Source organism: Ornithodoros turicata, chromosome 10 (genome assembly GCF_037126465.1).
Source record: "Ornithodoros turicata isolate Travis chromosome 10, ASM3712646v1, whole genome shotgun sequence".
Classification (NCBI taxonomy): domain Eukaryota; kingdom Metazoa; phylum Arthropoda; class Arachnida; order Ixodida; family Argasidae; genus Ornithodoros; species Ornithodoros turicata.
In genome coordinates, this window is record NC_088210.1 from 13202480 (window position 1) to 13224656 (window position 22177).

Below are 22177 nucleotides of genomic sequence, written 5' to 3' on the forward strand. Positions count from 1 at the left end.
GGCGTCAGTCGTGACGTTGCCCACCTCTGTGAGGCCGACAGCGGCGAGCCCTTTTACCATCACCATCACCACCACCACCACCACCACTGTTGTGGACACTGTGGTCTGTGGCTTTCAGGCATATGTCGGCACAGTTCCCTTAGAAGTCGGCCCAGGACGCGCATTCCCCCAGGGCGTCAGTCGTGACGTTGCCCACCTCTGTGAGGCCGACAACGGCGACCCCTTTCACCACCGCCACCACCACCACCACCGTTGTGGACACTGCCTGTGGACTGTCTCAGATGCTGCCAGACATACGTCGGCGCAGAAGTCGGCCCAGGACGCACATTCCTCAGAGGGTTAGTCGTTGACTTTGCCCACCTCTGTGAGCACGACAACGGCTATAGCTCTTTCATTAGCACCACTACCATCACCGTTGTGAACTCTCCAGGTGGCGTGCTAGTAACACATGTCTGGTATCGGCCTCTTAGTGATGTGATGTGAATAAAGAAAAAAATGGGGATGTGAGTTTCGACGAAGTCAAACTGGCTACCCCAGTACACTTAATACAGAAAGTTCAAACAGATGATGAGATGATGAAAACACAAAGGTCTGAAAGGTGTCTGAAGTATATATGTGTCAGTTCTGTTTGAAGAGTTTGCTGAAGAGTTGAGGGCTACAATCCCCATTTTTTTCTTTCTTTCAATCAATCAATCAATCAATCAAGAGTTTGCGCTGAGAAGAGCTGACGTCCGCTTGGCGCTGCCTACCCTATATAAGCAATGAATTTTCGCTGTCCAATTCATTTCACAGAGTCATAGAGCAATCGAAAGGTACACGGTTCCCAGTTTTCTAAAACGTTATTTCTGGCTACCTTCATCTGTGAAGTTGCAACCTAAAAACGTGGGGAAAGGGGATGTGGAGATTGGTTCGTCGTGGTTAGCGCATTGTTTCACGCCGGCACACAGACAAACAACCGTTCTTCGAGAGTTCTTCATATAGCGCAAGAACCTTTCTCTGAACCTTTCCTATCTTCGAGAACGAAAGAGTGGCTAAGGATCTTCTTGGCTCCTACACTTAGGAAAAACCTTTTAAACGTGAAAAATACGGACGAGCCAAAGAACTTTAAAAAGTTCTTTCTGGAACGGTTATTCTTCGGCGTGCGTCTCGCTAAAAAACATGGCACGTTTCGGCTGAACTGTCATGTAAACTATGTCGCTCTCTGCTTTCGTGTGGTTGTGACTGCACGGCGTACGCTTTTCTAAACGGTACGCACGTCGCACGGGGATCAAGCTCCACCGCAATCTCGGCTAATCATCTTATAATCAGCCGAGATTATGAGCTCGGATGACAGAGCCGAGAAACTGCGGAAGGCACTTCCGCAGTTTCTGCAAAGCAGGCGGAGAACGATATCATTTACCGTCCCATGTCTGACTCTGACCGTAACGTGTCATTGACCGAAGCCCTGCTTTTCGCGTATTTCATGCGGTTCCGCAATCCTCTGGGAGCATGCAAACAGCAATAAGAAGCAACGCGACAGTGATCCGGCTCTTTGCGGCGTCTTGGAGTAGCCAGTCCTCTTAATGGGTCGGGACTAACCCCTCCATATTTTTCTTTCATATCCAATCCTATACAATTCAGTCTTCGGATGGAGCGTAGCGTTCGTTGTCTCGGTAGCGTCCCCTCGGTAGGTGTGGCGGACGGTCGAGACCTCGACAGGAGTTAAACTTTTTACTGGTTTGGCTCGATTCCGTTAGTGTCACAATGCGCCCTCATCGCCTCAAGGCCCTCTGCGGATTTTTCGGCGAAAATCCGCAATATCCGTTTCGACGTATCCGCCCAACGTTCATGGAACTATTCCTGGTTCCGTGGGTCACGGTGTCCGCAGTTGGCACCCTCTCTATAAAGCTGATCTTCCATGTACACTCTTAAAAATGAACTTCACCACATAGCACGCTCCTAGCCAACCATCACCCCGAATGACAACGTTCTCGCCTTAGATTTGTTGAAAACGGGAGGAGGAGCCTATTTTGTGCCGTGCATAATGGCACAAAATAGGCTCCTCCTCCCGTTTTCAGCAAATCAGGGGCGAGAACGTTGTCATTCGGGATTATGGTTGGCTAGGAGCGTGCTATGTGGTGAAGTTCATTTCTAAGAGTGTAGTTGTGAGTTGGTGAACACGCGGGAGCGGGGGGGGGTATATTTATGAGAAAAAAAGGGAGGAAAGGAGGAGGAGGAGGGAGGGTGAACGCGGATCATGTGCGTCACCTATGGAGCATGCGTGGTTTGTATCACCGCGGGAAAGCATTTCATGCCAAGAAGGAGGAAGGACGGGAGTTGCCTCAGGACAGAAGCCGCCGATATTTCGAACACAGACTGTTCTTCTTCTGGGCGCCACTCGCTCAAACGTCGCCCACCTACGCATTGCTGATGAAGGCCCAATAAGGCCGAAACAGCTGTCCAATGCTGGTGTGGCGACGTTTGGGACTTATAAACATATGTTCAACGTGCAGCCAAAGAGCCTATGCTATTTTTCTTCACTAAATACTTTACTGGCTTCACACTGGGCTTTCAGAGGTGAGTCACTCACCCTGACGGGAGGACATCACGTTCCACGTGACCTTCCGACGCCACTCGCTCAAACGTCGCCCACCGACGCATTGCCGATGAAGGCCCAATAAGGCCGAAACAGCTGTCCAATGCTGGTGTGGCGACGTTTGGGACTTATAAACAGTCTCTGTTCGAAATATCGGCGGCTTCTGTCCTGAGGCAACTCCCTTCCTACACCTCCACCGGTTCGCTGGATTTCTACCCATCTACACGCCAAGAAGGGGTCGGTAATTTTGCATGACGTCCCGTATCCCAGGGTGACACATTTCAACTATAATTGCTTAACGGTCTGCCGGTGTCGTCCGGAATTGGTAATGCAAGGGACGCAGCTGTGTGCGAATCAGATCAGGTGTGCGGGGGATGCTAATTGGCCGACAACGACTAAATCAGTGACGATGGGACGTTGCCGCTGATGCCGTTGTGAGAGACAGGACCCGTTGGAAAGCAACATCTCTTCCGATTACTGTGTGCTGAGAACGTCACTTTCTGATACCCCGCACAAAGATGCAACATTTTGGGCGCACTGTAATTTCGCAGCGCAAAAAAAATAAATAAATAAATAAATAAAAAGAAAAAAAGAAACGAAAGATAATACAAAAAAAAAAGGAGTGTAGGTCTGTTCATTAAATGGGTTGCTGTGTTTGAGAACGTGTCGTGTTGTCTTTTTTCTGTTCCGTGTCTCTGGTTTATCGTCGTTTTTACAATGTTACCAGCTCGCCTGCACCCTTGCACTTCTACCATTGAAAGAAAATACCTTTCCTCGAAATATAATCTCAGAAAGTAACGAAAAACCTGGGTGTTGTTATGCCTCCGCGTCCACTTATCGACAATCCATCAATAAAAGCACAGTGTTTGTTTGTTTGTAATGAAAAAGAAGAGGAGCAATTGAACTCGCCTCCCGACTTGTTCTGCTACTCCTAACATAAATTCTCCCCCCTCCCCCCCCTCACACCCAAGATACAGTAAATACTCCAACTAATACTCCAAGCTTGCATTGAGTACCTGCAAATTCCCCCAAAATGCCACAATTTCTTCGCAATATTGCCGATAGAATTGCAGGCGCTCTTCCTGCGTTAAATCAGTGACAACAAATACACGCACGCGAAGGTGAAACCGCGCATATAGCCTCGAAAGAAAAGGTCAAGTACACTTAGCCATATGCCCCGGATGCCCAGAATAAGTGAGCCAGGATTAGCATTTCAACTGCACGCACAGAAAGAGAGAAAAACGACGGGAGAAAAATAAAAAAAAAAAGCAAGCAGAAACTCGGCGAAGACTGTTATCGATCGGGAAACGAGACTGGAACAGTCAAGACGCCATGATAGATTGACCGCCTGTACAGAAGAGAGACATACCGTGCAGCAGAATAATCAAATAGCGCAGAGAGACGAGAGACACGGCATGAAACTCTACTTATGCTTCAGCTTTGCAGCCGAGGAACAACAATCAACTGAGAAGGGAGAGGTCACCTTTTGATGCTTCTCACTATCAATCAACTTTTCTTTCCTTCAGTTGAGGTTTACTTTTTTTTTTCGTGTTAGCGCCGCGAAGCAACTGTGGCTATGAGCGCGGCGTACAGATGTGGATAGGTGGAGAGAGGACAGCAGGAAGGAGTGAGTGACAGGCGTACACTCTTAGAAATGAACTTCACCGCATAGCACGCTCCGAGCCAACCATAATCTCGAATGATAGCGTTATCTGCCCTGATTTGTTGAAAACGGGAGGTGTACGCCTTTTTTGTGACAATTATGAACAGCATAAGTGTGACAAAAAAGGTGGCGTACGCCCCCATTTTCGATAAATCAGGGCAGATAACGATATCATTCGAGTTGATTGTTGGCTAGGAGCGTGCTATGCGGTGAAGTTCATATTTAAGAGTGTACGCCTCTTTTGTGACAATTAGGAACAGCGTAAGTGTCACAAAAAAGAAAAGGCGTACGCCTACCGTTTTCAACAAATATTTCAACAAATTTCAAGGGCAGATAACGATACCATTCGAGATGGGGGCTCGCTAAGAGCGTGCTATGCGGTGAAGTTCATTTTTCAGAGGGCGGGAGGGGGGGTGTATGTTTATTAAAGTTAAAGGAAAGGGGGAAAGGTCAGACAGGCCAAGGCCGACGTTTTCAGAGGGTACTTCGCTATACAGTGAGTTTCCGTTAAATCCCCGGGCTAAACAATTCCCGAACGTATGCACCAACCAACGAACCGACGAAGTATCTGTCCCATACCACCTACAGGCTGCGCACCGTGTGAATGAGTGGGAGGCGCTCATTGTTTAAATAAAAATTCAAATGAGATTCGTGAAAACACGTAACTTCTAAAGCAGGGCGCCGTCCGCATTAATAATAAGGGATAATGCCCCTTTCGGAACCTTCACTGGACACCTTTTAGAGAAAAATCTACCACCAAAACGGGTCATTAGTTGCAGTAATTAATTGGTTTCGATTTACATATTTTTGTCGCGGCTTGTCGCAGTGAACTAATTAACTAAACTAATTAATGTGAATGTGACACGTGTTGCTAAACGTTCAGAAACGACGTAGCCTACCACACTCACAAAATATTGATCACGAAATGCTGCGCACGTCACCGGGAAGACGTTTTGCAACGCCGACAGCAGGCAACCAATTTGGGATAGCGTTCATATAGCAAGTGGATTGCATGAATAAAATCAACAAATCCGCATAGGACACAAGTATACAGTTATTCGTTAAACGGAGTTATGTAAGAAACAGTCCCGTCAAGTGTCGTGCGTGATCTGTGGTTTACGTGGGACTCCGCAACAAAATTACCGCAAACTTTGTGACGTAGCAGTAACCCTTGGGGTGTCAGGAACATACATACGAAATATCGCGTTCCCAAAGTGCACAGATCTTATTCGAACGAATTGTTACGAAGTGAGCGCTTCGCCTCTGTGACGCAAGAGGGCGCTGAAAGCAACATTACTGACGTCATCCGGCATGGCAGAATGCAAGCTCCGTAGCAGACGACAATGCTTGGTGACGTCACAGTATCTTGCTCCGGGCGAACCGCTGTGCGCCTTGCATTTTGGTTTCGGTTTGGTATTGTCATCATTTACGAATCAATTACTCGCACAAAATGAATGCGAATGTGGTATTCGGTATCAAGAGAACGGTCCGTGTTCGGTATGATGCTCACCTATTTTTTTTTTTCAATCCTTGCCAAGTCTCCCTTTAATGAAACGAACAACTGTCGAGAAATCATCCAACTGTGAAAGAAGGTATCGAAACAGAGGTTGTTAACGCAAAGCTGCCGAAACCAGGTTTCTATGTGAGCTCCGCCCCCTATACTGTGAAGCATCGGAGTTCGGAGTACGTGACCACATCTTTCTACCATCTCTCTCTCTCTTTTTCTCTCTCTCTCCCTCATAATGGAGGAACTTCTCGAAGAGGAAGCTGCACACGCACGCGCGTCCTTAACAAGCGACACGGCGTTGAGGAACATCATTAGTCACGGTATACGCTCATCTGCATAACGAACACGGAGGATACTCTTAAGACACGAAGTTTAACTCTTAATGTGTGTGTTTTTTTTCTCTCTCTCTCTCTATTTCTCTTTTTCTCTCTTCGGACAGGTGAGTATGCACGTGATTGTACGAAACGGAGGATTAACGGAACAGAACTGCGAACCGTTTGCCGTTTTCTTTGTTTTCGTTGGAAGCGCGCGCAGTGACATTCTCAGGATGGAGTCCTTTCGAAAAGGAAGTTTTCTCGCATTTGATCTCTCTCTCTCTCCCTCTCTCTTTTCGAAGAAGTCATTCAAACACCTGACACTCTCTGAGTCGCTTGACTTTTCCTCAAGATTACTCCATTCTTTCCACCTAAGCATACACCGGTTTTGTCTTTTCCAATATGTCCTGTCCTCTTTTAAATTCTGCTCTTCCATTCCCCATTCCTTGTTCTCTGACTGGATTTGATTGCCCCCATTCAATGTAACCTTCTATTTTACAATGTTTTATCTCTCTTCTTTTATTTATTTTCTTTTCTGCAGAGTCATTCGATATTTTGTCTCCTAGGCATGTCCTCTCGTTTCTAATTTCACGTGGAACAGGAACTGAAGAGGAAGAGGAACCGAAAGGGGAATTGATGGGAAAAGAGAGAAACGCGGAAGAAGGAATCAACCGGGACAAAAGGTTACGGAGTACGGCACTCGATCTGGGGTACACTATAAAAACAGAGCTTCACCGCATAGCACGCTGTGCGCCAACCATTGCCACGAATGATAGAGTTATCGCTTCCAATTCGAGGAGTGGAGGGGGCGTACGCCTTTTTGTGGCAATTTGGGCATATAGTAAGTGCCACAAAAAGGCGTACGCCCCCTTCTCTCCTCGAATCAAAAGCGATAACCCTACCATTCGCGGCAATGATTGGCGCAATACGTGCTATGCGGTGAAGTTCTGTTTGTATAGAGTGTACTTCTTCATCGGAGCGACTCCCTGCACTGTTAAAACAGAACTTCACCACATAACACGCTCTCCTACACCTGCGGTGAAGTCATTTTTCAGAGTGTAGATTACTTCCGGTGCGATCAGATCGTCTATTTCTGTTTGAAAGGCTAGTGCGTTTCCTACTTTATCAAGTTTCTGCGTTGCTTTGCGTGGAGTTGCACGGTATACGCGTATAATGTACACTCTTAGAAATGAACTTCACCGCATAGCACGCTCCTAGCCAGCCATGATCTCGAGTGATATCGTTATCTGGCCTGATTTGTTAAAAACGGGAGGCGTACGCCTTTTCTGTGACAATTATGAACAGCATAAGTGTCACAAAAAAGGCGTACGCCTCCCGTTTTCAACAAATCAGGCCAGATAACGATATCATTCGAGATGATGGTTGGCTAGGAGCGTGTTGTGCGGTGAAGTTCATTTTTAAGAGTGTAGAGTCAGCATTGCAAATCACTGCGGTACGTGCGATTTGAAATTCCCGCGCACTGAGACATTTCGCGCAACGTCATGTGAAAACGCTGTGACATTAGGAGGGCGTTCCCACACCCATCGCCTGGCCAAGCAGCGGCCTCGTGGCCTTTGGTTGGCTGCCAGCTCCGCTCCCACGTGACCACCCCAGAGTGAACGTCATGCAACGTGACGCGGCCGAACGCGAGGCTCGCTATTTTTGTCCCTTCCTGTGGATATACGAAAGCTCTCACGGCAAAATACAGATAACTTCGGAAACTACACCGATATCGACTGGGAGAGAAAAAAAAAGTTTTACGACCTGTTCTGCCATATACAGTTCTTCCAATTAGATCAGGGGGGAAATTACACCTTCAAATTAACTTTTCTATGGCAATATATCAGAGACGAAATGTGCTTCTGATAAATAATGCAATGAGTCGTTAAGTGGGCTATTTTAAAATTTTCAATGCGATTTTGTATTACGTTTGCTTTCATTGCAATGGCTTTTGCCTGACTTATTGAAAACTATGTTTACGAGATATTTCAACGTGTTAAACCAACTTCAAGTAGTGCATTGCTTTTGGTAGAACACATCTAAACAGAACTCCGACCTGTCGTCGCTTCAATCTCACCATAATTCATCCTCTCATATTAACCACTGTGAAATGGGGTAGTGTCCTGTGGCTACCACGGGGAAACATCCCATGTCATCATCACTCCTTCATTTATTGTTGTTGTTGTAGAACACATCATTTGCGCGATGCTGTCGATGAACCTTTAACCGATGGTGCTGAATAAAAAAAAAAAAAAATAAACGCTGGGAGAGGCGCTCTGTTCGTTGGAGACGTGCACGAGGTTTTCGGGCGTACAATTTACTGACTGTAATTAATTTAATGATTTTATTTCATTTTATTGATGAGGTTAATTGATAATTAAGTAAATCAGGTACATTTCATTAGTACAACTACTACGGAACATGAAATTCCTGAACTCTGAGCCGCATAAGCCGTACTGAAGACAAATAATACGCCGAAAGAAGATAAATAATATTTTCGCACGTGTGATGCTTAGCCCGGCGCCCGCTCCGTGGACTCCGGGGTTGCAAGACTATCGCGAAAATTCCTCAGTGACTCAGCATATTTGTTACTACTCTACGAAGTTGCAGCCTCGAGGACACTGTCGTGTGCACGAACCACTACGGCACAGTTATACCTAGTATACAGCACCGAGGAAAATGCCTCATCCATCGGTTCATGACAGGGAACCCAGTTGGAACATCCACAGGGAACTTGGAAGTAATATCGAGGAATCCTCAGAGGGTTTGCGTGCAGCCCCCGTGAATGAAGCCGCAATATATCGCTCGACTGAAGACACCTCTGCAAACATGATCAGTATTCGACGGTAACCATCTATAGGCATAGGCTGCTCCGACAGCTGTTGCCGGCTTACTTTTCGACATGCGAGGTACATTGGTCGGAGCTTTTTTTTTTTTTGTTAAGTTCCGGGTTAGCGCCGCGACGCAACTGTGGCTGTGAGCGCCGTACAGACGTGGATAGATGGAGAGAGGACAGCAGGAAGGAGTGGGGGAAGGGGGTTGATATCGTTCTCTCCCCTTCGACTTGACGGAAACGAGAGGGGTACGCCTTTTTGTGACGCTTATGGAGCTACACTCTTAAAAATGAACTTCACCACATAGCACGCTCCTAGCCAACCATCATCCCGAATGACAATTAACGTTCTCGCCCCTGATTTGTTGAAAATGGGAAGCGAAGCCTATTCTGTGCCGTGCATGCTGAGCAACGTCACGACTCACGCCCTGAGGAAATGTGCGTCCTGGGCCGACTTCTAAGGGAACTGTGCCGACATATGTCTGAAAGCGTCTGAGGAAAACCCAGGAAAAACCCCAGACAGCACAGCCGGCACCGGGATTCGAACCGGGCCCGATTCGAATCCCGGTGCCGGCTGTGCTGTCTGGGGTCTTTCCTGGGTTTTCCTCAGACGCTTTCAGACATATGTCGGCACAGTTCCCCTAGAAGTCGGCCCAGGACGCACATTCCCTCAGGGCGTGAGTCGTGACGTTGCCCACATACGTGAGGCCGACAACGGCAAGCCCTATCACCACCACCACCACCACCACCACCACCTCATTTTTAAGAGTGTACGTTAATTGTCACAAAAGGGCCTACGCGCCGCGCTGTAAACTTAGCTTAACACAGAACTTTACCGCATAGCATGTGAACCGCCTTCTCGAATGACATCGTTCTGCCCTCCGATCGGTTCAAAACGGGAGGCGTGCGCCTTTTTGTGACACTTATGGAGTTCGCATAATTGTCGCAAGGTGATGCGGTGGTAGTGCAGAAAGAGCTCGCCGTCACATTGTCACAAAAAAGCGTACACCTCACACTTACCACAAATCAGGAGTGATGAGACGGTACCATTCAGTGCAGTGCTTATCCTTCACCTTGCTATGCGGTGAAGTTCTGTTTTAAGTGTGATACGACAAGTAGTTTCACCACCACCACCACCACCATCTGTTTTAAGAACGCAAGGGTTGAAAACGCCTATACCTACGACGACAGTCTAAGCCGCTTGGCCGCCAACAAAAAAAAAAGAAAAAAGAAAAAAGAAAGGGTTGAGGAAAACAGAAAATAGTGCACTCAAAACTTTCCTCGAGTGAAACTTCGCAAAGTACACTAAAGTAGAGGGGGAGAAATAGGCGAGCCCCGAGGCAGCACGGGAGCTATTGTTCGGGCAATCAATTCCTAATTAACTTTCTTATTTTTGTCGCGCTATAGAAAAGCGAGGGGGGGGGGGGGACGATGCGATGCGCCCCTTGACGTAGGAGACATTTGTCGAGCCCTAGAGGCAAAGCCGGGAGGGGGTTGCGTGATAAGAATGGAATAAATTGTGCAGTTTCCAGAGCGAAGCGACGGGAGCTCGCGCACCACATGTCGACCGATTAGGATGCCGCGCTGCTGGCATAAAGTTAATATTGGATATTGAGTGGCAAGTTGATAAGCGAATAATATTGCCAGACTCTTACGTGAATTTCGACGGATTTATTCAATGGCCGGTGTGAACGTTGAGGACGTCCAAGGAACGTGAAAAAGGGGAAAAAAAGGAAAATGAAAGGAAACAACAAATCGCTTCACCTTAAACTCTTATAAGGGAACTTCGCCACATACACTCTAAAAGCAGAACTTCAACGCATAGCACGCTGCGCGCCAACCATTGTCACGAATGATAGTGTTAGCACTGGTGATTGGAAGACAGAGGGGGGCGTACGCCTTTTTCTGGAAATTTTCATATATCTAAACTGCCACAAAAAGGCGCACGCCCCCCCCCCCCCCCTCTATCACCGAGTCCGAAGCGATAACCCAATCATTCGTGTCAATGGCTGGCGCACAGCGTGCTATGCGATGAAGTTCTATTTTTAGCGTGTACAGGGGAGGGGGTAATGGAAGGGGGAGGGGGGGGGGTAATGGCAGGATAGGCTCGCCGTTGTTGGTCACACAGCTTCACCAGACAAAGCTTCACCACATAGCACGACGAAAGCCAACCATGGTGCAGAGTTATACCTCTATCACTCTTGATCTGTGGAAAGCGCGGGGCGTACGTCTTTTTGTGACAATTAACATTTCTGCATACGTGTCACAAAACGGCGTACGCCTCCCCGTTTTCAACAAATCCGGAGAGAGAACGCCGTCATTCGGGATGATGATTGGCTAGCTGAGTGTTATGTGGTGAGGCTCATTTTTAAAAAGGGTAGCACGCCGAGGACTAGTCATTGTACAGGGTGATACCGTTATCACCCCTGCCTTGTGGAAAGCGCGGGGCGTACGCCTTTTGGGGACAATGAGCATAACTGCATAAGTATCCCAAAAAGTCGTTCGCCTCCCGTTTTTTAACCAGAGGGGCTGAACGATGCACTCGGGATGGTTTTTGGCTAAGAGCCTGCTATCACTCGTAAAACATAACTCCACAGCATATAGCACGCTCACCGCCAACCATTGCCATGAATGATAGGGTTATCGCTTCTGTGGCGAAGAGACAGAGGGGCGTATGCCTTTTTGTGATCAATTATCGTATATCCAGATCGACGAAAAAAAACATGAAGAAAAACATTCGGGCGGGCTCAGTCGTGTCCTGCCGTAGCGTTTTACATGAAAGCGTCATGATCTCCGATTCCTTTGCTCCTTTGCGGGATTTTAGTGAAAGAACTACAAGTCTTTATTCATTTATTCATTCCATTCATTAGTCGTTTAATATTAAGGTTTAAGGACTCGCTGTACTGGACTTTGGAGGCTTTTGGGGTTCCTCTCGAGCCGTCCTTTCTTTTGATTCCCGTTTCCTTCGACTCTGATCATATTTTAGTAACATCCAAGCCGACATTCTCGCAAATGTTTGACATTTCAACTTTGCAGATTTATAAAATTTTCGTCATTGTCCTTGAAGTCGATATCGCTTAAGGTCCAGGTAGAACCTCTCACACCTTTCCTCTTCTTCTTTTTCTTTCTTCTTTTCATTTCCTTTCCGTTTCCTTTCTTTTCTTCTTTTCTTCCCTCTCCTTATCTTTTTCTCCTTCTTTCTTCCCCCTTGTTTTCTTATTTTTCTTTTCGTCCCCTTTTCTTTCCTTCCCCCTCCTTTGCCCCCTTTTTGTTTGGAATAGCAAGCCGACCTTCGTCTGGCTGACCTTTCCTTTCTTTTTCTTAATAAACATACCCCCCCCCCCCTCTCAAGCGCTTTCCAACGACACCTCGATGGGGGACTTAGCTTCCCGCGTTCGCGAGATGGACTGCCCGCAAAGTACGCGTACCCCTCATATTTCCGTCTCTCTCGCACGCGCCCGCCACACCCAGACCTGACCAGACCTTTCAGCTAGAATCTTACACATGTAAGCTACTTGAATTTAGCCCGTTGGTTGCTATCGGTTTATATACTCACCGAGTTATCGCGTCATGAAATTCGGCATAATTTCGTTGCATCGTAAATTTTGACCTGATTACCAAACCGAACTTACAGACTTTTTCACGATAAAAAGCGTACGACTTTTTCTCTCTTCGAATCGGAAGCCATAACCCTACCATTCGCGGCAATGCTGAGCGTGCTATGCGGTGAAGTTCTGTTTTTAGAGCGTACCTTTATTTCAGTAATACTACGTATATATAGGTTGTTCACTATTTCAAACGTGATTGGATCAAGAATTCGACCTAAAGGCTCGAATACCAGAGTTTCCTAACGAGAGCTGCATACCAGAGCTTCCTATAACGACAATAGGACTACTGCATGAACTGTAGGTTTCCGCCATCATATTATGTGCGTACATTCCATACACTGCGTTTTACTCATAGCAACTCGTATGAAATATAGGACGGGGAATCCAGCTTGAGCGTTGAAACCACCACATGTCATTGCCTCACATATTTGTCTTTTTTTATTTCAATATTACCTACTTCAGCGTGGTGGTAGCATTGGTAAGGTCCATTTGGACGGTCAGCAAAGTTCTACGACTTTTGAGTAAAAAAATAGAGCGCATTATAAAATGCCAAACGACAAGAAACGCCAAGCGTAGCCGTTGGCATATAGATGCACAAGTAAATTCAAGGGCAGGTAAGAGCACCGGCGAAGTACTCTAAGGAAGTAAGCTAAGAAAATGTATCCCATTGAATATTTATTGCTCTCTTTTTTATGCGTTGAGAGAGGTCAGCCAATATTTGACTTGCTACTCTTTAATAAAAAGAAAAGTTCATCGATAAAAGAGATAGGGCGCAGACTAACTGGTGCATGATGATGAAGGAACGAATAACCGAGAGACACGGGACACGAAGACCAAAAAGGAAAAAAAGAAAAATTTCACACACACACAATTACATTACAAAATTGCTCCTTTTTTTTACGTATTCTCTCCCTCACACACTCATGAATTGTTAAAAGTTCCCACATGAGGGATGGGACACTTCGAGCACATTACTTGCAACTAAATAAGTGCAATTAAATAAGTGATATGTGTGCTGAATATGAGTATCATAGCGGCCCAACCTTGACAAGTGCAAAACTAGAGAACTTCGTGAATTTATTTCATGAAGTGATCGATGACCCTATTGCGCTGATGCAGAGGGTTCATTACCCTCGAATTCATTGCCCCTTTTTTCTCTAACGCTCTGTTAAGGATTCACAAACAAACATTCAAGAGGTTGTTTGTCTTCGGGCATTTCTTCGGAGAAAAATGCGAATTGTTAAGGTTACAACAATAAATAGAGGGGGCAAAACTCAGACGTTGAAGTCCGTTCATTTATCGTTCAATCTAAACCCTCCCGCAGGATGGTCGAAGGCGTTTGAAACAACAATTCGTTCCAGAGCTTCGCACTTTTTCCAGAAGCACGGTTTCATTATATTCAATTCAGTTACCAAACATCAATCCTCAGAGCTGCTATTATTTAAACGAAAGAAGAGCAGGCTAAAATAATTTGAAAATAAAGTGTAAAGGTACAGCAATTTGGTGGACTCCCCAAAGGCGTTTGGAGTCCAGTTTAATAGCAGTTTAACAGTTTAATAGCGGTACCGATACCTGGTTGTAAGTGGCGTCCGATGGCAGTAAATGAACACAAAGCCCGGAGTGAAGCAAAGCAGTATACTATTTGGTTGATTGGTTTAAAGAAGAAAAAAATGTGGAGGGGTTGGCCCTAATCTATGTGGGACCGGACACTCCAGCACGCTATAAGGGTGGCAAGGTGATGCCGCTACCAGTTATTATCAGATACGGATATGAGTCCCACCATGGTGCACAGGATAAAAGAGGTCATCAAGTGGGATACCACTTGCCGATAGACAGCCGTTTTTTGTTTTTGTTTTTTAAAGAAAGGTGAGTGATAAAAATTACAAAATAAAAAATAAAAATTGGAGTAGGCTCTCTCTGTTGGAGAGGTCCTCCAGATTCTGGGCGGTTAATTTGCTTTGACGACTTTCGTCACGTTAATTGTGTTAATGAGTTCATAACTGATTGGTAAGTTGCAGCACTACACTCTTAAAAATGAACTTCACCTCATAGCACGCACCTAGCCAACCATTATCTCGAATGATATCGTTATTTGCCCTGATTTGTTGAAAACGGGGGGCGTACGCCATTTCTGTGACACTTATGCTGTTCATAATTGTCACAGAAAAGGCGTACGCCCCGTGTTTTCAACAAATCAGGGCAGATAACGATATCACTCGAGATAATGGTTGGCTAGGAGCGTGCTATGCGGTGAAGTTCATTTTTAAGAGTGTAGTTGACAGTTCTGAAAAATAAAAATAAAGAAGCTGAAGCTCCTCCCGCAGACGACGCTGACGGTCGTTGCTTAGTGCCGGGAGAAAGCACTTCTAAGTCGCCATAAGCAGAACAAACAGTGTTCGATCTCGCATTGTTAAAATAGAGGTGGTGGTGACTGCACTCTTAAAAATGAACTTCACCGCATAGCACGCTCCTAGCCTACCATCATCGCGAATGATATCGTTATCTGCCCTGATTTGTTGAAAACGGGAGGCGTACGCCTTTTCTGTGACAATTATGAACAGCATAAGTGTCACAAAAAAGGCGTACGCCTCCCGTTTTCAACAAATCAGGGCAGATAACGGTATCATTCGAGATGATGGTTGGCTAGGAGCGTGCTATGCGGTGAAATTCATTTTTAAGAGTGTGTATTGCACATCGAACTTCACCACATGGTACGCTCTTAGTCAACTATAATTCCGCATACTGCTGTTCACTCTTCAAACAGAACTTCACCGCACAGGACGCTCCCACACTCTTAGAAATGAACTTCACCACATAGCACGCTCCTAGCCAACCATCATCCCGAATGACAACGTTCTCGCCCCTGACTTGCTGAAAACGGGAGGAGGAGCCTATTTTGTGCCATTATGCACGGCACAAAATAGGCTCCTCCTCTCGTTTTCAACCAATCTAAGGCGAGAACGTTGTCATTCGGGGTGATGGTTGGCTAGGAGCGTGCTATGTGGTGAAGTTCATTTTTAAGAGTGCAGCCAACCATCATTATAGGAATGATACCATTATGTGTCCTGATCTGTTGGAAATGGGAGGAGGCTCCTATCTGGGACACATTATGCGTGTCCCAGTTAGGCGCCCCCCACCAGTTTCCAACAAATCAGGAGACAGAATGATATCATACGGAATGGTGGTTGGCTAGAAGTGTGCTGTGCGGTGAACTCCCGTTTTAACAGCCTTTTTCTCTTCCGACCCTTCTTTTGAACCCTTTCTAACCCTTCTCTCTTCTGATGTGTTCGACATGAAATGTGCACGCCTTTCTTGGACACTCTTCGTTTCGAATTCTTGGTCCAAAAAAAAAGGGGCGTGCTCTTTCTGTTTTAACAAGTCAGGGGACAAAATGCTATTCTGAATTACTGTTGTTCCATGCGTTTACGTAGTGAAGTTTCAACAGCGCAATGTAGCTCGAGTACGTTGCGTGCATCATTGATATCCTTCTCGTCCTCTTTTTCTTTTTGTTTTTCTTGAGGAGAGTGCAACAAACGTCGTTACAAAATTCCAGGACAAGCATGGTATATTAGAAAAGAGAGCACCACGTTTTACCGCGTCATCTATATGTTCCCTATTCATCTATATTCCTTATATTCCTTTCCTGCGTCTCACCTATGGTTGTGATGACGGTGAGCGAGTACAGGAACGCCCCCGAGAAGGACCACTGCTGCGTCGACTCCGATTCCTTGCCGTCGTATCCGTCTTTCACGGCAGCGATGAGCCTCGTCTGAAAATGGCGAATCTCTTTCTCCACGGACGCCGTCCAGTTATCCTTGTAGAGCACGTTCAACCTGTCCGTAATGGCCCACAGTCTCGCGACCGTCTCCTCGCGCATCGCACGCACTTGACTCGCTTTCTGTACCTCGTACGGACTCTCCAATGCCTTGAACGCGAAGGCGCCCAACAAACTGTAGCCCACCACCAGCGCGCACAGTCCAACGTGGGAGAAGAGAAAGGCTGTAAGTTTCTTGCAGCACGCCTTACACTTGTTCTCGGGCGGTCGTCGCCGAACGGGAGGGCGTCCGCGACGCGACGAACGCTTGCGTTCGAGAGCCATGTTTTTAGTTGCCTGCACCGGTACTACTGACTAATGGCGTTGAGGCATCGGCGATAATTTATAACACGCATATCCTAGTCATCTGATTGCGTACCATACGGCATGAAGCAATTTTTTTTTTTTTTTAATTCGAAGCGCCTGAAGATCCACGTTCACTTCATGAGGCGACCTCCTCCGCACGGCTATAATTTATCTCTTTCACTTTTCCACTTTTAAGCCACTTTCAGTGATCGTAAGAACTGTTTCCAACCAAACACCGTGAAAAGACCGAAATTAAAAGAAAGCGTTTGAAACTCCACGTCTCGCGCGCACTCGCCGAAAACGCTGTGACGAAAATAAAAATGGAAAACACACCAATCACACCACTGCACTGCACGACGTCACAATGTTATCCGTGGGGCACGCCGTACGAAGTGTTACACTTGGAAAGTTGAAACATAGTAACGCCACACGGCTGGCATCGTATAGTGTGAGGCTTAAGAGCACTAAGAGCAACACAGGAGTGGCACGGAAAGCCCGACAGCCCGCCTTCCGGCAAAGTAGACAAGATTGACGAGGAGGAGGAGGTGGAGGAGGAGGCGGAGGAGAAGGAATAAATAGAGTAGAAGAAAAAAGGGTGAAGTCGCGGGGAACAGTGGCTCAAGTTAGGAAGGCATAGGTTGGCAAACCGCAGCTCTTCCCCGCGCCATCTGTTGGGAGCACATCGGAACACTGCTCCTCTAGAAGTTCTCAGACCCTGAAAACAGCCGTTCACTAGAGCCCTGCACCATCCGCGGATATCCGCAAGATACTTGCGGATTCGGATGAAAATTTAGCACTTTCTGCGGTGTGCGGATCGGATGCGGATGGCGCGAGGTCGGATGCGGATCGGATGCGGATACGAAGGCAGCGGATCGGTAGCGGATCGGATGCGGATATACCGCGTGCTGTCATTTTTCCACCAGCAATTTATTTGTATTGCGCGCCGACAGTCGACAGCGAGCGCATGCTCGGGTTCACCTTTGTCCATGCACGGCGCCAAGACGGGAGATGAGGCATTCTTGCGTCTCGAACCGCGCGAGCACCGACGAGGTAGCGTTCCACGCGTTCCAGAAGTCTCTCCATATCGCGTTTGTTGAAAGGTTTACCTTTGCTTGTCGTCATGACTGAGTCCTTCCGTGACAACATGGAGGCATCCGAAATTATACCAACATGCTTCCGGCGGTCTTTACGCGTCTTTCGAAACGTGCGGATTTTGCGGATCGGATGCGGATGGTGCGTTTTGCTCAGCGGATCGGATGCGGATGTAAACTGTTGTGTATGGTGCGGATGCGGATCGGATGCGGTAATGTGTGCGCGGATGCGGGTCGGATGCGGATGCCAAAAGTCTCATCCGCGCAGGGCTCTACCGTTCACAGCATACCGCGTTCTTTTTACGCCTGTTTCACGGTCAGCACGGAGTAAGGAGAACGAACTCAACGAGAAAGACCCCCCTACCCGCCACCACAAGTCCACCGCATCATTTCCAATCGTACCGCGGAGCGCGCGTGCCTGGGAGGTCAGGTTCCGAAACCAGCAGCCTCGGCAGTGTAGCATATTAGATTAAAAACCGGGACTGGTGTACTCAAAAGAGGAAAAAGTGGGAGGACGATGCTTTGGGTGCTTGACGTCACCCTAAGTACTTTCAAGCACCCTACACTCTTAAAAACGAACTTCACCGCATAGCACGCTCGTAGCCAACCATCATCTCGAATGATATCGTTATCTAAGAGATAAACTGATGTTCTGAGGCTGGAACAACATAGAAGGGACAGATACAAACAAAGCTTCAAATTGCCTAAGAAATCAACGATGAAAGATGAAAGTCACTGAAAAGGTTAGCCAGCTGTAGGGATCGAACCCACATCTTCTGGATTGCCGGTGCAGGGCTCTACCAATTGAGCTAAGCTAACACGTCGTCCCTTCAGATGACGCACCCCGAAAGTCACTGGAGAGGCGTGTTAGCTTTGCTCAATTGGTAGAGCCCTGGACCGGCAATCCAGAAGATGTGGGTTCGATCCCTACAGCTGGCTAACCTTTTCAGTGACTTTCATCTTTCATCGTTATATCGTTATCTGCCCTGATTTGTTGAAAACGAGAGGCGTACGCCTTTTTGTGACACTTATGCTGTTCATAATTGTCACAGAAGTGGCGTACGCCTCCCGTTTTCAACAAATAAGGGCATATAACGAGATCATTCGAGATGATGGTTGGCTAGGAGCGTGCTACGCGGTGAAGTTCATTTTTAAGAGTGTAAGTATCGTCCTCCCACTATTTTCCCCTTTTGGGTACACTAGTTCTCGTTTTTACTCTTGTGTTTTGTGTACCTGGCAGTCCTTTTTATCGTTGCTATCGTTCTAACGCAGTGTGATATATTAACAACCTCACTTTATTATTGTACACAAAAAACTCAAAGTCCAAACTATTCGGTACCGCAAAGTGGAAGATGTGATTGCGCATAACCTTTCCACGATTCGAACGGGGACTTCTTATACGCTCCAACAGCGGCGTGGGGGGTCGAACATTGAGCACGTCCTTATATAGACTGTGACCAATAAAAATTGGAAAGGCAAATACTTGGGGCTCAATTGAAGTCACGGAAGACGCTCGGACCGGGGCGCTAAGTGCGCGTTCAAACAGTCCATGTAAACGGAAGGCGCGCATCAGGTAAAGGGAAGGGTTATGGGAAGGCATCGGCGCTAAAGTGCGGAACTTTCTCCGGACGGAATGAACATTGACAACAGTACAAACGCGTCTCATTGGTCTCCTCAAACGATCTCATGCGATGATATTGGGCAAATCGTTTGAGGAGACCAATCACAGGCCGCTCCGCATTGCTACCCTTATTGAGAAAGAGAGAAGACGGAAAGGGGTAAGTTGCGTTATTTCTTCGTCTTCTTTTTTTTTTTTTTTTTCTATCGATCATAAATTACGAACGACCCAACGGATGAATTTCGTTGCTTTTATATTGTTTTCAAGGTAACGGCATATTTTATTCGGCGAGTGTAATTTTTTTTGCACTTTCAATGCCCTCAGCTATTCGAGTTGGTTTGAAAAAGAAGAAGAATACGGAACGTAATGTAATACTACGTCGCATCGCCACATGTTTTTGGGGACAATGATGCTTAGCCTTCCTAAATATAACTATACGACAACAGGATCATATTACAGAACTTCTATTCCATCACAATGACCACACCATTCACGAACATCTCATCTTGCACGTGCCATTACACATGGAATGTGCCTTTGAAGTTCACTAATCACTCGCTCTACTCTCCAAACTTCGCCCCCAGCGACCCATCGTCTGCTCCCGCGAAGAAGCACCTATACCGAGACGCTGATTTTACGATTGTGATGAGCTACGGAAACAGCTGTGCCTCATTCTATTTCCCGGGACGTGACAAAACCATCTTTTCAGTTATCACAGAATCCGCGGAGGGATGCGTTAAGTGTATCGACGTTGATAGAGAGAAAAACAAATTTAGAAATAAAGATGCGCTCTCGTTTCGTCTGTTATAGGACGTATTGAACGCCCATTCCGGATGCGCAGTTGGTCCACGTCGGCGTACAGCGTCAGGAATCGATTATCCCAACAATGTGTCGCATTTATGGGCATCCGAATGCACACTCGACGACTATCGGCTGCGTTTAGCTACCTTGCTAGATTCGAAAATGAGAAATCGATGAAGAGTGGCCGGTTTCAGTATGCACCACCCCACCGTGTGCTAGCACATTGCTCTAACGGATACAGAAAATTGATGCCCGGAATAAACGAAAGGACTAGTAAAGCGTGTTGGTTTAGGCGAAACGTATAGTGCACGAGCGCGACAGGAATACGGACAGGCGACACAGACACAGCGAAAGTTCGGAAAGTTTCCTTTCGTCGAACGCTCTATAATGCCAAATAATCTATAGTTATGTATGCACTTTCGCGACACTCCTCGACCATATAGACCATTCAGCCTGTCCAAAGTACTTGGCCCATGGAGCTCCCCTGCGCATCAGTGCCGGGCTCTTCGCTCCCTTTTTGCTTTCAGGCAAGCCACTGGACACCTAGAAAAGCTCTAAACAGAAGTCCGACCTGTCGTCGCTTCAATCTCACCATAATTCATCCTCTTATATTAACCACTGTGAAGTGGGGTAGTGTCCTGTGGCTACCACGGGGAAACATCCCATGTCATCATCACTTCTTCATTTATTGTTGTTGTTGTTCGCGACACTCGGCAACAACAACAAAGACAACAACACAACAATGGCAACATGAGATCACCACCCACTCTCTGCTTTACTCCGTTGACCCCACATTGTCCCTTACTCTCCCCCGTCCGAATGCCACGTTCCTATACCACGGTCTTCCACCGCAATGAGACTTAATGTGGCTTTTACACCGGTTTTCAAACACCTCCTCGGTGTCGGCGCCTCCAGCCTCTGTTCCACGTGTGGTGTGCGCGGTGACCTCCACCACATCCTCCTGGTCTGCGGACAGTACGATCGCGAGCGCGCTCTCCTGGAAACTGCTCTGCAACGCGTCGATCAACGCTCGACTTGGCCAAAATTCTCGGGCAATGGTCGGACCCCTCACATCTGATGCAAGACCTACGAGCTGTTGCTGAGTTCCTCTCCAGCACTGGACTAATGGACGAACCCTAATAGGACCCCTTTCTACTGTCATCCCTTTCTCATCCCTTCCACAAGAGCAATGGGGCAGTGTACCGCTAGGACGGTGGTGAATCAACCACCACATCATCATCCCATTCATGTGTGTGCTTGTTCGCGACATGAAGCAAATCGCTGCCGCTCCGTTCACTTTTGGCAACAGTCCTTGGACCCTGGACCAACATCCTGCAACACCGTTACGCCTTGCAGAGTTTCTTGGATTTTCTGCAAGACACCGGTCTTCTTTATGTCCGTTAGTGCGCCTCTCCACATTCTGTGCCTCCCGTGTCTGCAGACTCTGATGTGCAGCCTTATTACCATCCCTCCCCCCCTCGTCACATGATCGTCATTTTACATCGCATGCAGTCCCGTCGGCGTTGGGGTAGTGGGCCACAACTCAGGTCGCGAATTTCCTCAATCATCATCATTAGTGTATTTCCTGTTGTTGTTGTTGTTGTTGTTGCGACATGATTTGATTTGATTCGGATAAATTAGTAGTACCCGCGTCGGTTTCTCAATCGCTGGAAACACCGTTTCATCGATTAACGTCCCATGGCTTAACGTGCCCCGCAGTGGCCGCTTATTCCACAGGCCCGAATTAAAGTGGATATTTTGGGCTCGCTGGTGCACTTGCATCCTGACGTACGATGGAGCAAAACAACACGAAATAGAAGAACAGGAGAAAGAAACACAGGGCTCCAACCCAGGAGCCCTGTGTGTCTTCCTTGTGTTCCTCTCGTGCGCTCCGTCATACGTCAAGACGCGTATACGCTCGAGAAAGTGGTTTCCCAAAACTGCCCCACATGTAGTGTTAAGGGTGTCCTGTGAATGATGCAGTGAAGCATGTAGCATCCTCCAGTCGGAGTTGGCAGCACTGAAGAACAGGTTTTCCAGTGTTCTC

The 22177-nt window shown here is 47.0% G+C and overlaps 1 protein-coding gene across 2 annotated transcripts in view; it reads right to left on the minus strand.

Moving 5' to 3' along the window:
• The window catches only part of LOC135370404 (TWiK family of potassium channels protein 7-like), a 496472-nt gene that overhangs the window by 318330 nt on the left and 155965 nt on the right, over positions 1-22177 (minus strand). Inside the window, exon 1 of one of the 2 annotated variants that reach the window (XM_064604146.1) lies at positions 16155-16781. The exons of the other annotated variant lie outside the window; for it this stretch is intronic. Within the exon in view, the coding sequence (XP_064460216.1) occupies positions 16155-16599 (445 nt within the window). The 5' untranslated portion in view covers positions 16600-16781. Of the gene's footprint in view, positions 1-16154; positions 16782-22177 lie in introns of those variants that run through there. 2 annotated transcript variants of the gene reach the window in all.